At 38.2% G+C, this 16457-nt stretch overlaps 2 protein-coding genes across 2 annotated transcripts; both read left to right on the top strand.

The window, feature by feature from the left end:
- Positions 1-809: 809 nt before the first annotated feature.
- Positions 810-8078, top strand: rprd1b (regulation of nuclear pre-mRNA domain containing 1B). The gene is made up of 7 exons (XM_014983265.2): positions 810-1519; positions 3757-3886; positions 4773-4906; positions 5031-5149; positions 5252-5378; positions 5787-5962; positions 6125-8078. Exons 1-7 carry the CDS (start codon positions 1369-1371, stop codon positions 6272-6274), a joined length of 987 nt encoding a protein of 328 aa, XP_014838751.1. The 5' UTR covers positions 810-1368; the 3' UTR covers positions 6275-8078.
- Positions 8079-8219: 141 nt separating this feature from the next.
- Positions 8220-15856, top strand: LOC106915582 (kelch-like protein 10). The gene is made up of 5 exons (XM_014983267.2): positions 8220-9182; positions 9411-9897; positions 10709-11326; positions 13870-14019; positions 15446-15856. Exons 1-5 carry the CDS (start codon positions 9064-9066, stop codon positions 15803-15805), a joined length of 1734 nt encoding a protein of 577 aa, XP_014838753.1. The 5' UTR covers positions 8220-9063; the 3' UTR covers positions 15806-15856.
- The last annotated feature ends 601 nt before the right edge of the window (positions 15857-16457 follow it).

The following is a 16457-nucleotide window of genomic DNA, read 5'->3' on the forward strand; positions in this document are numbered from 1 at the left end:
AATCCCAGCTCCATGTAAGATTTTTCATTCATTATACTCAAATTTTTGTTTACAAACCATCTTCTTATATTTAGTTCTTTACAAGCTGCCAAAGGGACCTTAAGCAAATATATGTCTTCTCCTAATACCATGCCTCCCTGGAAAACCCAGAAATAACCTGTTATTTGAACCAAAATCGTATTATATCTTTCAAGAATTGTACAAAGCCAAAATATATGTGAATAGTTTATATCTAGAAAGTTGCACTTCTGATTTTAGCCTTTAAACAATATTTTCATCAAACATGACAAGATTTGGTGGATTGTTGTTTCTTATTTTAAGATTCGATGAGTGTTACAGACTCTCTTTTTTTAAAGAACAAGGTACAACAAGTATACAAAAAACATCACACCATATAACCTACCCGTGGCTACCAACAGTAGCCACGGGTTATTACAACATCATGTACATAAATTAAAGCTATAAACTGAGTGATTTAAATGCCTTACAGTTTTTTTTGAATGAGATAGTAACTGGAAGTAGTTCAGTAGGTCAATTTTAAGTCACAAAGTAAGGAATTTTTCTATTGAATTTACATTTGTGAATAAAAAAAAGCTTTGCTAAAAAATACAATCAAATTAATTAAAAAATAATTATTTTCTTCCATTCTTGAACAACTGTTCAAGGACAATATCATCCCAACGTCAAACAAAAATCTTTATATATATTATCGATTATAAACCGACAGATATCTCCTTAAAACATTTTGGTACGAATGGAAAGAATATAAAGAACCTGATGATAGACTCATCAGCTTGCAGCAAGGTTCCAACCAGTGACGTCTATTGTCTGCGACGCACATGACAGGGTGAAAGTGCAAGTTGCCATTTTTTCGAGCCATTTTTACATGAGTTTATGCGACCAAAGGCAGAGTGTGAGTTTTAACCCAGTCTTTTGCTGTTGTTCGTTTTTCAGCAGTGTGCTAGAAATATTGAAGAGGAACGTTTCGGAAACGCGGGTTTGTTTTACACCGGGTTAGAGCGCAGAGGAGCTCGGCGCTCCACTTCTCTGCAGATAGCTGCTTAGCTGTTAGCTAACGTTAGCGTCTCCTGTAAACAAACACAACTCTGTACAAAGGCACAGCAGCTTCCTCCTGCTGGTTTTCATCACCATATTTCTCTATAATTTATCATTTAAGAGCGACAACAGCGTTAGAAACAGCTCTCTGTTCAGTGCACAAAGCTCTGATGCCGATTATCTGCGAGTTAAGCTGCGCAACTTCAGTTTTGATGACGGTGCGAGCGCCTTCAAAATAGCTCGGAGCTCAGTTGCTTTGGAGCAGGTCGGGGTCAGTTTGTACGGGGAGCGGGAACAGAAGAAGTGGTCGGCATGTCGTCCTTCTCCGAGTCGGCCCTGGAGAAGAAGCTGACGGAGCTGAGCAGCTCCCAGCAGAGCGTCCAGACTCTCTCTTTGTGGATCATTCACCACCGCAAACACTCGGGCCTCATCGTCAAAGTGTGGCACCGGGAGCTGAAGAAGGGTAAGACACACACACACACACACACACACACACACACACACACACACACACACACACACACACACACACACACACACACACACACACACTCTCTCTCTCTCTCTCTCTCTCACTGCTGATTATATTTCTGTATTTCGGTATAAGGTACATTTTTAAGTAAAATTGAGGTTGATGTTAGCTTTGGAATGTCGTGATTTACAAGCTTGTTTCTTGTTAAGCAGAGGTTTTGTAAATTAGATTTTCTTAAACTTAACCTCATGTAAATTAGAGAAATCAGCTTGCTAGTTGTATGCCTGAATAGTCCTTGTTTTTTTTTTTTTAATATTAGGTCATGTCAGATAAAACAGTTCTGTTGGGGGTTTAGGTAATACATCTGCAAAATGCTACATACATTTAGTTTTTTAGATGACAAATTGAACAGTTCTCCTTGGGATGCTAAAAACTCAGGTTATTGTGTTTTAAACTGTCTGGTATGTCAGGTTTACATAGAATAACCATGTAATGTAGAGATCAAATTACACACGTGGGTTTCTATTTCTTAATTAGGTGATGTCAGAAGGCAGTTGGTTACATTAGTATTTATGTAGGGTAATAGTGTGAAGAAGGGGTCATTACTTATACCTCCCACACTTTTCAGTTTTTTATTATATTGAACTCTATGTATAATTGTAATTCAACTTCATGTCTCAAAAAAAGAAAATCCTACCAAAATACATTGAGTTTGTGGTTGCAAGGTGAGGAAGTGTATAAAAGCTGAATTGGTTGTACTTTTTTTTTGCAAAGCATTACACATACATATGTGTGAATATATGTACGGTCTTTAAGTTTGAATTGAAAAAAGAAAAGTAATTTAGGCGTTGTTTGACAAATATTTGATGTTGCATATAATTTATTCACTTGTGATTTTTTTTTTTTCAAACAAGTTGTCAACTGCGCCACATTAGGAGATCAAGTTTCACCCTCCACATTTTTATTTTTAAAAGTTTTTGTGACTTTAGTGGCCTTTATTCAACAGCCTCTGTATTTGATGCACCCAGGATCAGGTTTATATATTATCTTTGTAATATATAAACCTGGTTCCTGACTGAGCTAAAAAATAACTTGCATTATTATATCTCCTCTTGGTATGCCCGTAACATACAGTAACATTAGACAAATTGGACAAACACTGACAGCCCTAAATCAGATTCAGATTATTTAGATGCTGAAGTAGAACAAGTTACGTACAAAGTAATAGAAGAGCTTGAGGACGCTGATGAACGATAAAGGTAGGGCTGAAACGATTCCTCGAATGATTCGAGTACCTCGATTACTAAAATATTAGTTTACAACAGCCCTAGATAAAGGTGACCTATTATGCTGCCTTGAACAGAATATACAAAATATGTTCATTACATTTTTATTTGCTCAACATTCTTCTTAGATAATGAGATTTTTTGTCTGCTCAGTTCTGCCTATTTTGAGCTCTAAGTAATGGGCCTGGCTTCTGAGGTTGCTAGGTTACAGGCTGTGCTTCGCTCAGGTTGCTAGGTAACGGTCTGGGCTTTGCTAGGTGAGGGCCAGTGCCTGCTGATTTCCAAGGGTTTTTTAAGTGACTCATTTTCCAGACTCTAAAGTACAATAAGTTATTGCCAAAAACCAGCGGAGTGTGTGTTTTTTTTTAAGCTCTTGGACTGTTTTTCGAAGTAGTAGAGGCCAAAACGGAAGCACAAAAATGTGTCTAATAGGTCCTGTTTCATAATTTGTTTTGTGACAAGTAATTGTAACTTTGCAATATTCAACAACTGTGTGATTTCACATTGCTATGTGTCTTAACAATTTTAAAAGAAAAGCATATTTTTTAAAAGCAAAGTGTAAAAACCTTGTCAATATCCAACTAATTGAAATTTATGTCTGTATTGCGACATGTTGCTATTTTTGTGGCTTTTTCTTTCTTTCTTTTTTAAGTAAAATTTTGGTATCCTGGCAATATTTAATGCAGTTTTAATCCTAATGCAGATGTTGTCGTTTTATGTGATTGATGCTCCATTGGGGATGAACCAGGATTTAATTGCTGGGCAGATATAAACAAAAAGTTATTTTTATGAAGAAAAACAAGCATTATGGCCACACAAATCACTCTCCTTTAGTAATCAAACAAACAATGAGCTGACACATTATTAATTGGTATCAAGAGACTTTTCCTTGTTGATTAGAAAGCGGTTTGTCTTAAATATATTTCTCTGTGTGTTTTCTAGCTAAAAGCAACAGGAAGTTGACATTCCTGTATCTGGCAAATGACGTCATCCAGAACAGCAAGAAGAAAGGACCCGAGTTCACCAAAGACTTTGAGTCTGTCCTTGTGGACGCCTGCTCCCATGTAGCAAGGTACATTTCAACAAGTCATCTCTGTGTTTTCTACAAACTTACAGATGCTCTAAAAACACACAGGTGTTTTTAGAGCATCTGTATGTTCTAAAAACATCCTCTGCTTGAGTTCTGTGGGAGGAGTTGGTGTGAGCAGTGATAAGTCAGAGGTTTTATATCAACCACGGATGATAAACATTTTAGGTTGGATCGTTTGAAAATAATCACTCGACTCTTTGCTGTTGAACTGGACTGACTGCAAATGATTTTAATTTTAGCATCTTTCTAAAATTTGCTCACGTATACTGAAGTAGAATATTCTGTATACAATATTGTGAAACCAGTTTTTAAAGGCGTTTTGCCATCCAAATGACAGATTGATTCAGTTTTAATTACTTCTTGTACTTTTTATGATAATTGTGTCGTAGTTTCTTCGTTATTGTTTGTGTTGATAGTTTTTCCTTTTGTATTTATTGACAGAATTAGGTTGTGTTTTAGCAGGACAAATTGAGCGTTGTTCAGGGACGGCAGATGAAAAACAGCCTTTTGGCTAATTCTGGCACATTTTCAGCAGTCTCAGTGTACGTGCATTGTCCCTACTAAATAAATAAATAAAATAAATTAACGAAAATCAGTAAGGTTTTTTTTTTTATCACAAATTAAGCTTAGCACTGACATAAAATTGCATGCATCCAGGTTTCTGCCTGGACGTCTCACGCTTAAATGTAGTTTGTTCGGTTTGTTCAAACTTATAAGTGGAATAAACTCCAAAAACTCTTCAAATATAGCTTCCTAGTATTTTTTGTAGACATATCTAACTTGTTTAGACAAGTTGAAAAACACCTTTGTGTGTGTGTTTTTAAAGCTTGTTCTCATTCCATTTGGCTGTTTTCTTGCCTCTCTGCAGTGAAGTGGATGATGGTTGTAAAAAGCAAATGGAGAGGCTGCTGAACATCTGGAAGGAGAGGAATCTCTACAGAGGTGATTTCATTCAGCAGCTCAAACTGGCCATAGAGGACTCCAGCAGCCCCAGACCCTCAGGTTTGATCATTTAATAACGACATAATTGCTTCATAGCTATGTTTATATAGAGCCACCCTCACTACAGTTATTATATATGTATATGATCTAATGCACATTTCTGCTCTCTGTCATTTATCTGCAGAAGAGAAAAAGGCTGTAAAACGAAGTTATCAGAAGATCCAGGAGGATGAAGAGGATGACGACGATGACTACAGAAGCCACACATCTCCCCGCAACTCGGATTCCTCCGCGAATCAGCTGGTACGAACGCTGGCATTGTACAGTAACAGTATCAGATAATGCTTCTGATCCTTTTTTTTTTTCTGATTTATTCCTTGTGTTTTCGATCATTACCATTTTCAGACAGAGGAGCTGGTGAAAGCTCTGCAGGACTTGGAGAACGCCGCATCAGGCGACGCAGCGGTGCGCCAGAAGATCGCCTCACTTCCACAGGAAGTTCAGGATGTTTCCCTCCTAGAGAAGATTACTGGTAAAATGTGACAAACTATTTATTTATTTATTTATTTTACTTTTAAAATCGGGGTTATTTACATTATAGAACAGAGTATTAGGGTTGTACTTTGAAAAAATAAAATAAAATTATGTATAAAACTTTGGACAGACAGTAAGTGGTTAAACAGTTAGTTAATGCATGTGGTGTTTTGAATTAATTGTAAATAAATAAATAAACAAGTAAATGTAATTTAATAAAATAATTTAAATAGGTTAATTATTGATGTTAGATTGGAGTAAATATTGTATGGAGTTCTCACTAATCAAATAAACGTTTAGAGAATAAGGCATTTGTAAAAAAAAAAAAGCGTAGCATTGCTTGAACTGAAATGAACTCGGTGAAAGAAATTCTGCAAAGACAACAACAGCTTTACCTCCTATTCAGACAAGGAGGCGGCGGACAAGCTGTCAAAAACGGTGGACGAGGCGTGTTTGCTGCTGGCGGAGTACAACGGACGGCTGGCAGCGGAGCTGGAAGACCGCCGGCAGCTCGCCCGCATGCTGACTGAATACATCAGCAGCCAGAAGGAGGCGCTAGTGGAAAGGGAGAAGAAGCTGGAGGTAAAGCACAACATCTATTTTAAAATTCTGCAGTGTTTAGATTCTTGATTTGCCGCAAACGTTTTAAGACGTTTTACATTCCCGGAAATATTTTTGTTTCTCATGAACCAAAACCTTTCGAGGCGTCGCCGATAAACGCGGGTCCCCACTCTTCTTCCACAGGAGTACAAACAGAAACTGGCGCGAGTGACTCAGGTGAGGAAGGAGCTCAAGTCCCACATCCAGAGTCTTCCGGATCTGTCGCTGCTGCCCAACGTCACCGGCGGCTTGGCTCCCCTCCCCTCCGCCGGAGACCTCTTCTCCACCGACTGAGAGCTGCCAGGCTGAACAGACTCCTGCGACTTCCCTCCTCAGCCGACCTCAGCCCCGTGTTTGAGTAACAAGGACGCTCCTGGCTTTGCCTCCAACACTGAAGGCACATGTTCTCTCAGAAGAGCAGCTTAGTCCACCCGCTAAACTCATCTGGACTAGAAGACAATGAGAAGAGAAGCAGAGGAGAACAGAGACTCTGCCCGAATGGAGTCTCTGCCACCAGCCTGGAAGTTTGTGTTCCTGATATTTTTTATTTGCTTTTAAACGGTGAAATGTTGTTTGAGTTAAAGCCTCATCCCATGTGATGCGTTTCCCCAATTGGTCTAGGTTATGGATGCAGGCTGAAGAGGATAATATTCGTTAGTTTTATTTTGGGTTTTGTTTTTTCTTGGCTGGCTTGGAGGCTTTTTATCAACGCTCGGCCAGATGAGCAATTTGGTGCGTGAAAAGATCATGTTGGGCTCAGCGGGGGTGGAGTTTTGTTTTCTCATCTGTTACATCACATCTTAAGTTTAGTAACACTTTTAAGTCCGCTTAAACCAGATGTGTTGAATAAAAGCTTCCAGATAGAAATGAACAAATTAAAAGATAAATTCTAGTCTTATGGTTTTTGACAAAAAACAACAACAAAAAAAACAGTTTCCAACCCAAAAGTATCCTTTTTTGTGTGTGTGTTTTTAGGTTTAGACATATGGTTAAGTTCATTGATGTTAGTTTTGCAAAAACAAGCTGAACTGAAAAAATATTACAAAGTTTTCTTTCAAAGAAACTGTTTTTGTGTGTGCTTGTGTGTAAACGATACATGGGAAACGCTAAAACCTAAAAATACAGTATCTTCTGAAAGGAAAAAAATGCCTTATGTTGCATGTTTAGAGTTTGGAAATACAAGGAAAAAACAAATTCGCTTATCAAAATCTGTCTGACTGGGAAATAAACTTCAGGGCCATTTCAGTTTTTTTTGTTTCGTTTTAATCCTCAGGCGTACTGACGTTCTGAGCCTCGAAGGCCTAAAACAAATACCAAAATATTTCCCTTTGGATGAGAGTCCCTTTTTTATGTTTTATTAGATATTTTTGTAGAGGGATAAGAGAGAATTCGTGTCTGTTGGTGTAGGGATACAGAGAGGGATGCTGGGATAGGTGGAGATGAGGAGCAACTGGATTTGGTTTTGAAATTAAGGTCAGAATGAAATTTAGCTCTGATTTTATTTATTCCGTTTGGTGGGATTATCTTTAATTGTTCTCTGTGACGGCTGCTATATGTGGCTATCTTTGAGGGGTCATACACAGCAAGAAAAAGAAAACACACCCCTACACACACAGACGTCTCTGACTTTTCATCATAGACAATAAATTAGTCGATGCTTTCTGAGGAACATGACGGCTCCCGCTAACGGAGAGAAAACAATTTTTTATTTTATTTTTTATCTTACAAAAAAGGGGTTTGGAAAAGCTGTGAAAGTGAGAAATGTTTACTGAACTCTGAGCAGAGTCTCCTGGCTGTCTCAGAAGCACAAATATATATTTTTTTAAAAAAAGGAAGCTAAACAGCTTCATTTGTTTCCAGACCAAAGTCATAAATATGTCTTTGGCTTTAAAAGAGCAACAACTTTAAACTACTGTACACCAGAAAGGATCCTGGTAACATTTTACCCCCCCAATTTGCTAAACTTGATAGTATTTAGATATTTTCCTACCATCCGGCTGTTGTGTTTCTCTCTAATGCTAGTCCTGAAAAGAGACGTGGTTTTTCTCTAAGGAAAGTGATTCAGTGGATGCCAATAAAGTGGAACCATTTGAACAAATGCTGTGTGTATTTTTAATTTAATGACTGCAGTCAGAAGAAAAACCGGCTGTGAAGGCTTGTGACTAGGTGCAAGTTTTTACACAGTAGGATAACCATCAGCTTTTAGTTTTTATATTTAATTAGGTTCACTGATTTATGACTGTTACTGTCATAACACTTTGTGTTATGTTGTAACAGAAATATGAGTTTGTATTGTTTGCAGTATTTGTTCAGCAAACGTCCAAAATCCTCAGTTTGGTTCTGGGTATTTGGAGAAGGTTTGAATGGGTGAAGAAGAGCTAAAGGTGCACTATGTAATTTTTTATAAAGAATATGTTTTTTGTTGTTTTTTTAACATATTTGTTAAAACTGTCACCATATTATGACAGATATTCTGTGAAAAGTTTAATCTCCTCCAATCCCTCCTTGCCGTCATCGGTGGCCATGCTAGCTAGCATTAGCATTCACAACGAAATCTGCTGGTGGGGGAAAAGGGGAGGAGTCAGATGGGGTAGGAGCTGCGGCGCTAGTTAAGACCCGCCCCTTGCTTCTGATTGGTTGTTTCGAGTTAGCGCTGGGTGTACTGGAAGAAGGAAGAGAAAATGAATTTTTTCACATATCTGTCTCATGACATACTGTCAAGACATAACAGTTTAAAAAAATATGTAAAAATATATATTTTAATAAAAGTTACATACTACAGCTTTAAGTAGTACGTTGGTAGGATATTTACTTTTCCAGTTAATTGATATGTTATCTAAACTGAAATCATTTATGTGGCCGATTTTTAACATAGCTAATTTAATAAAGACAGCTGGATTTATCCTTGGAATGGTTACCTTTGGAATTCTAATGACTAGTTCATGTGACGTCACAGAAACTGAAATGTCAGACCCTGTGAGAGTTCTGAAATTCTCACAGCCTTTCGTTTCTGCAGGAAATCAGTCCAAGACTGAGGAGAATAGAAAGGTCTTTAATCCTAGGGAGCAAAGATTGGTTAAAATATGTCACTGCATAACAAGCTCTGCATGAGGCAGCAGCTTTGTGACACAGTGATCAGAGTGGACGGCGGTGAATTCTACGTACACAAGGTCGTCTTGTGCAAATGCAGCCCATATTTCAGGTAAGCTCTTAGCAGGAGATACGGCAGATTTGATGTGAAAAAGTAAAAGAGGATGGCTTGTTAAGGAACAGAGAATAGTAAGATAAATAAGCCTAATAGAGGTAAGAAGAACATTTAATGATAAACTGTGATTATCCTGTTTTATGGATTCAGTATGCACTACATGATCTGGAAATATGTGAGTATTCATTTTCAGTCCAATGACTGTTTTGTTTTGTTTCTTCACAGAGCTCTGTTTAGCCACTGGTCAACACCAGACTGTGTGACCTTTGACATCCCTGGAGTGTCAACCAGCCTAATGTGTCTTATTATCGAGTTTGCCTACACAGGCAATGTTCTTCTGACAGGACAAAATGCACAGGACCTCTTCATAGTAGCAGACCGTTATAATATGACTGGCCTTTTACAAGCCTGTAGTGATTATTTAGAAAAGCAGCTGAACCCACAGAACTGTCTCAGCATCTGGATGCTTACAGATACGTTCTACCACCCAGAACTGAGAGAGAAGTCCGAACTATACATTCTGAGTCATTTCAAAGAAGTTGTTGACACCTGCGCAGATTTCCTTCAGCTCTCTGCTCAACAGCTAGTTCAAATCATTGAAAGTGACTTACTCATTGTAAAGCAGGAGAAGACGGTATACAAAGCCATCCTCAAATGGATCGCCCATGCGCCCGAGGAACGGAAAACTTACAGCTCATTACTTTTTTCTAAGGTGAGGGTGGTGGGCATTTTGGTTTTTTGGCATTCTTGGCATCAATTTAAGTATAATTTCATAAATGAATAATCACAACATTTATATGCTGCCTAAATTACACTGTAACTAATTAACTGTTACAGTTAATTAGTTACAGTTAACTAATTAACTAATTAACAGTTAATTAACTGATTAACTAATTAACAGTTAATTAACTAATTAACTTTTAGTTAATTAGTTAATTAGGCTGTTAATTAGAAATTAACTACCTAATTAACTGCCTTTCCTGTGTATATATTTATTTTATAAATATAAAATAAATATGTGTGTGTGCGTATAAATATACGCACACACAGATACACACACACACACACACACACACACACACACACACACATATATATATATATATATATATATACATAGTATTATATGTATATACATAGTATTATACATACATATATACATAGTATTAAAGTATCTACATACATGCACACACATACACACACACACGCACGCACGCACACACACACATATGTATATGTGTATATACATATATATATATATATACACAAATGCACACATAGACACATAGAGAGAGACAGACAGAGAGATTGATTGATTTTTGGTTAGGTGTAGGACCATTAATGTCATGGTGAGATGATGTCCTCGGTTCTGAATTAGCTACACATTTTGGTTGAAAAGAAAAGTAGATTAAAGCCATTTCATGAAAGTGAACTAGAAAACGTTGACATACTCTTGTACTAGCTCTGGAAAGGCCATGCTTTATGCAATGTCACCCAACTCATGTATTTGTGTCTCTCTGCAGATCAGACTGGCTTGGATGTCTCCAAAGTACCTCATAGAACATGTGAATGAAAGTGAATTGGTGAAAACAAATCCAGAATGTCGAGCTATGCTCTTTCGGACATTGAACCCCATCCTGGACCACATGTCAAGGACCAGCTGCAGGTCTTTTGTCTGCCCATCTTTAGCAATCCCACGGGTGCCGCCCGCTCTCCTGTTGGCCATAGGAGGCTGGACTGATGGCAGCCCTACCAGTTTAATTGAAGCCTACGATGCTCGCAGTGATCGCTGGATAGATGTGGCCTATACCACAGAAACCATCCGGGCTTATCATGGCGCTGTCTTCTTCAGTGGATCAATTTACTGTGTTGGTGGTTTTGACAGTATTGAGCAGTTCAGTGCTGTGCATAGACTTGACCTGACCTCACAAAACTGGGAAGAAGTGTCACCGATGCATGTCAGTCGGTGCTTTGTCAGTGTGACTGTGATGAATGACTACATATATGCTTTAGGAGGTTACAATGGACAGGAACGGCTAAACACTGCTGAACGCTATGACCCAAAATGCAACCAGTGGACTATTATTTCTTCCATGCACGAGCAGAGGAGTGATGCCAGTTGTGCAACCCTTCACAGCAGAGTAGGTGGCACTAATTTATGTTTCTGGGCTTTATGACTGGAACAGAGAAAACAGCAGAGATTTATTTGGTAAACTTTGGGTAATTCAGATGGTTTGTATCACTTTATTGCTAACATGAGCAATAGTGGAATATGTCTGACCATGACATATTCCATACTCTTTGGTCCAGCACACATCTTGTTTGAATCTTACACAAAGAACAGGAATTTTTTTGTGTTTATAGGTAGCTTCTCATAACATAGGATGGAAGTCACAAGCGGAGTAACCCAAGGTTCAGCCCTGGGACCCTTTCTATTCAATATCTAGCTCAGGTTATAACAGGAAATAAGATTAGCTATCATAACTATGCAGATGATACACAGCTCTATATTTCCATGTCAACAGGTAACTCTAAACCCATCCAGGCACTGAACATATGCAATGTGCAGATATGCCATAACTTTCTCCAGCTGAACAGAAACAAAACTGAAGTCAACATCTTTAGACCTAAAGAGGAACTATCAAGAGTCAGCATGAAGCTTCAGTTATTGCAGATGGAAACTAGCGAGAAGGCCCAAAATCTGGGTGTGGTGATGAACTCTGACCTGAACCTGTAGAGCCACAAAAAGACAGTTACAAAGTTGGCCTTCTATCATCTGAAGAATATTATATCATCCTCCTACCATTCCTTGTCATCTTCTTTGTCGTTTCTGCCAGTAGTAACATCCGGCTGTTCATCACGACTTGTGTGATGTGAATAAGTGTTACTTTTACAGTTTTGCAAAATACATCTATTTCGATAGGGTTGGAAAAACCCCGCATCCCAGTGCAAAGAAATTTTAGTGCAAAAACTTCTTAGTGAGAAACTTCTTGGTTTTTCAAACATGGTGTGTTTCTGTTGAGCAGATTTATTGAAACCAGGAAAATAGAGCACAGTTCCACTGGCGCTCTGTAGGTCAGAGAATAGACTGTAAAATACTTTTGTTAGTTTATAAATCACTAAACGGCTTTGCACCAAAAAACATTAATGACCAGTTGTTGTTTCTCTTCCTTCCAGACCTCTCAGGTTTTCTGGTTCTGGTTCTGGTTCTGCTCTGCATACCCAGAGCCAGAACCAAACATGACATTCAGCAGTATTCAGTTTCTATGCACCACAAATCTGGAACAAACTTCCAGAAAACTGCAAAACAGCTGAAACACTGAGTACCTTTAAATCCAGACCAAACACCCACCTGTTTAGAGTTGCCTTTGACCCATAATCACTGCAACATTGACCAACATATTTGATGGGTTTTGATGTCTTCGATGTTTTTTTTTATGTTTTTAATGTTTTTATCTTTACTTTTTATCTATTTATTAATTTCTTTTAAATGGCATTTTAACTTAAACTCTGAGCTTTAAGAATCCTTGTCAAATGGCATTTTGACAAAAAATCTGTAAATTCAGGCGACGGGGCCTGGATAATACCCGTGTTAAACGGACGGCGGAGTCTGGCAACGAAAGGCGCTTAAATTCTGTAACAAAAGTATGTTTTTATCTTTTTATCTCTTTCTCTTTCTTACTGTTTATTCAATGTCACATGCTGTTCTTATTTTTTATTTTATTTTATTTATTTAATTATGTAAAGCACCTTGAAATGCCCTGCTGCTGCAATGTTCTATACAAATAAAATTTGATTTGATTTTTGATTTGATGGGTATTGATCATTTAAATCAGTGGTCCCCAAACTTTTTCCTGTGAGGGCCACATAACTTTTCCCTTCTCTGGTGGGGGGCCGGACATTGTTGAGGGGGGGTTGCGTTTCTCGATTGATTTTTACTCAGAAAGCACATGGGCAAAAACCATGAGTGAAACGGTGACTGGGACTGACTATATATTCTATTGAGGGAACGTAACTTTAACATATTAACTTCTCATATGTTAACATAAAGGCTCATTTTGAAGTATAAGTTGCTACTTTGCTTGCTTACCTGGAATGCGGCGTTCATAACAGACACGTGTGTTCATCTGCTCTACCGCTAGCAAACAACCGTACTGATTAAAAACCATAAAAGTCAAGCAGTTCCCTAAAAGTCCAACAGATGGCAGCAAAGCGCAATATAAAACAAAACACCCACAGTTTACAGGACACACTTCTTGCTAAAGAGCCCCCTGGTGGTTGAAGAAAAATCCACATATAAACCAGAAAATACAATAAATAAATAAAAAATCTCAATCCTCTCTGGTATTGTTCAGGGGGCCGGACCAAATGTGGAGGCCCTAGGGCCGTAGCTTGGGGACCCCTGATTTAAATGATGGCATTTGACAAAATGTAATGTTTGTTACTGGTCTCACAACTGGTTACTGATGTTTTTATGTTTTCATGACGTAAAGCATATTAAGCTGCCTTGCTGCTGATATGTGCGATACAAATAAACTTGATTGATTATTGAGTAATTTCTTAATTTTTATAAAGGGAAATGGAAAATTTCCGTATTGCTAGATGTCAGCCTAGAACAACAAGAAATTTCAGACGGTAGGTTGATATTTTTAACAAAACACCATTTATTTTCCACTTTCTCTAGGTGTACATTTGTGGTGGCTTCAACGGGATACAGTGTCTATCCACAGCCGAGTGTTACAACCCAGACGAAGACCAGTGGACCCTGATTGCCAACATGAGCAGCAGGCGTAGTGGGGTCGGCGTTGCTGCCTATGCCAACTACATCTTTGCCGTGAGTACAGTGGAGCAGAAACAAAAACACTGAGCTCAGCAGAAATATCAACCTTTGGTAAGCATGTTTGCACTTTCTTGTTCTTAGCTGACAGGAGCCTAGTTTTCTGTCACCCATCTGCTTCGAGGTTTAACAAGCTGTGCATTCGGAGATGACATTCCATACACCTTGGTTGGCCTTGCACAAATAATGACTTGAGCAAACCCTTCCTTCTACCGGCCCCAAAGCAATCATCTAAATTCTTGAACTAGCTAAAATGAAGCAAAGTCTCAAAATAAAAAAATATTTCCCTATTTTCAGTAGCAGGCATGTGTTGCCAACTCCCCACTGACTGGAAGTGCTTAAAAACAGTAGAAGCCTCCTTCAAATTACCTATTTTTGTCTGGTGCTTGTAAACAATCCCTGTCTTATGTCACTCTGGGCAGTTGCCCAAATGGCTCATATCAAAAACTGAGCTAGTTGGTTATGCCTTTCTTCCCTCTTAAACCTGCTGGTCCAGTCTCCTATGAATCTCAGACACCGAGCTCCTTCTCACTGGATTTTTTTTTCTTTGTTTTTCTGAGCCATTTTCTACTAATTGTGAAAAGAGTTTTGTGTGGAAATTCCAGTAGATCAGTAGTTGCTAAAAAGCTGAAACCGGACTTAGAAGAAACCTTCAAACTCCATTAAATGCACTTTCTTCCACTTTCTTATGCTTAATTTGAACTTCAGCTGGTCTTTGAATACCTTGATTTGTGTGATGTGTGTGAAGTGTTGTATCAAAGTGTTGAGCTGTTCAGTGCAAGTTAGAAAACCAGGTGTTGAACTTATTCTCAATGACAGCATTTGCTGCTCCAAAGCATTGATATTTATGCGCATGTTATATTTGTTGATAGTACCTCTTATATGTGCATCAGATACCCAAAAAACCTCAGTTGATACTTCCTTTTGACAATGTATCCCAGATACATTATTTCTCCTTTAGTCTGAAAGATAATATTGATCTAATTTCTGTAAATAACAGGCAGAGCTCTTACTTTAGTGGGAGGATCCATTTTTCACTTCAACTCAGTGTATTCTTAAACTGTCAAGTTGTAAGACATAACTTTTTCTTATTAATATCTAAAAAATAAGAATAGAAGCTAATGCTACAAAATATCAACTTTCTTTTAACTTTAGTCTTGAAATAAGTACACATTTAGACAAGTTTTAAATTATCACTTTCAGACTTCTGTATTTCTACTTAAATGTTGATTTTAAAAAGCATCACCAGATGTGCTATTCTTTAAACACTCTTTTGCACAGCCTAAAAAGACATTTGTCGACTCTGCCCCAACTTTTTCAGACTTATCACAGAAAAAAAATCCATTTAATTGTTTATTTTGACAAAACCTGTTGTCTACTTGGGTTTTGTGACATCATAACCATATCAAATATTGTACTCTAGGTTGGGGGTTTTGACGGAGTGTCACGTTTGAACACTACAGAGGCCTACAATCCCTCCACCAACACCTGGTGCGATGTGCCCAGCATGCCAACCGCCCGCAGTAACTTTGGCATCTCCGTGATGAACGACCACCTGTTTGTCGTGGGAGGCTTCGGCGGCGTCACCACCATCCCTAACGTCGAGTTCTACGACATCAAGACCAACACGTGGCTAAGTGCCAGCGACATGAAGACGTCCCGCAGTGCACTGAGCTGCTGTGTGGTTAACGGGCTCAACAACATGGCTAAATATGCTGCCGCTCTCAACTCTATGCAGCGCCAACATTTACCTGCCCAAGAGGAAGATGAGATGGAGCAATAAAATCTATCCACCTGAATTATTCCTTCAAATAAACTTCTCTGCATAAAGCCATTATGCTTTTGTGTTTGTTGTTGAGGGCATAGTTTGTGTAAGGGTTTGTTTGAAACGGAAAGTGAAACTGACGGCATGACCTATGTGGTTATTTGAAATATGGAAAAAATATACTAAGAGTAAGTTAGTATATTAGTATAAGTGAGTGCGTGTAATTCAGTCTGAACACTGAGTTACATGCCCTTGATCCCAGTACACATGCACTATTCAAACTGGGAGTGTATCAGAAGCAACATAATCCAAAGAAGTGAAAGATCTTTGTTTCATAAAATCAATTTAATTTTCTAATTTGTAGACCTAGAGTAAAAGGTGTTTTTTTGTTTTTCGAAACACAAACATATAAAGTGAGATAAAGAACAATGTAGGAGCAACTATGTGAACCACAAACAGATTAAATGGAAAGTTGTGGGTGCCCTCAAATTCAAAATGCTTTGTGAATTTCCTTTGCCTTTATTGTTTATCTGAAGAAAATAAATTTAACTACAGTTTGATTAAATTGCATCTGGAACATGATTCAGATCATATATTATTTTCACAACAGGCTTAATTAATGTGGGCTACCAGGTTTTGGTTTGAAAGCTGCAAGAGAAATCTTTAATTG

Source organism: Poecilia mexicana, unplaced genomic scaffold, assembly GCF_051168715.1.
Source record: "Poecilia mexicana isolate PSO_F unplaced genomic scaffold, ASM5116871v1 scaffold_7, whole genome shotgun sequence".
Taxonomy (NCBI): domain Eukaryota; kingdom Metazoa; phylum Chordata; class Actinopteri; order Cyprinodontiformes; family Poeciliidae; genus Poecilia; species Poecilia mexicana.

Coding starts and splice junctions, on each gene's coding strand:
- rprd1b (XM_014983265.2), top strand. CDS start 1,369: ATGTCGTCCTTCTCCGAGTCGGCCCTGGAGAAGAAGCTGACGGAGCTG. Junction 1,520..3,756: donor GCACCGGGAGCTGAAGAAGG/GTAAGACACACA, acceptor TGTGTTTTCTAG/CTAAAAGCAACAGGAAGTTG. Junction 5,963..6,124: donor AAAGGGAGAAGAAGCTGGAG/GTAAAGCACAAC, acceptor CTTCTTCCACAG/GAGTACAAACAGAAACTGGC.
- LOC106915582 (XM_014983267.2), top strand. CDS start 9,064: ATGTCACTGCATAACAAGCTCTGCATGAGGCAGCAGCTTTGTGACACA. Junction 9,183..9,410: donor AAATGCAGCCCATATTTCAG/GTAAGCTCTTAG, acceptor GTTTCTTCACAG/AGCTCTGTTTAGCCACTGGT. Junction 9,898..10,708: donor GCTCATTACTTTTTTCTAAG/GTGAGGGTGGTG, acceptor GTCTCTCTGCAG/ATCAGACTGGCTTGGATGTC.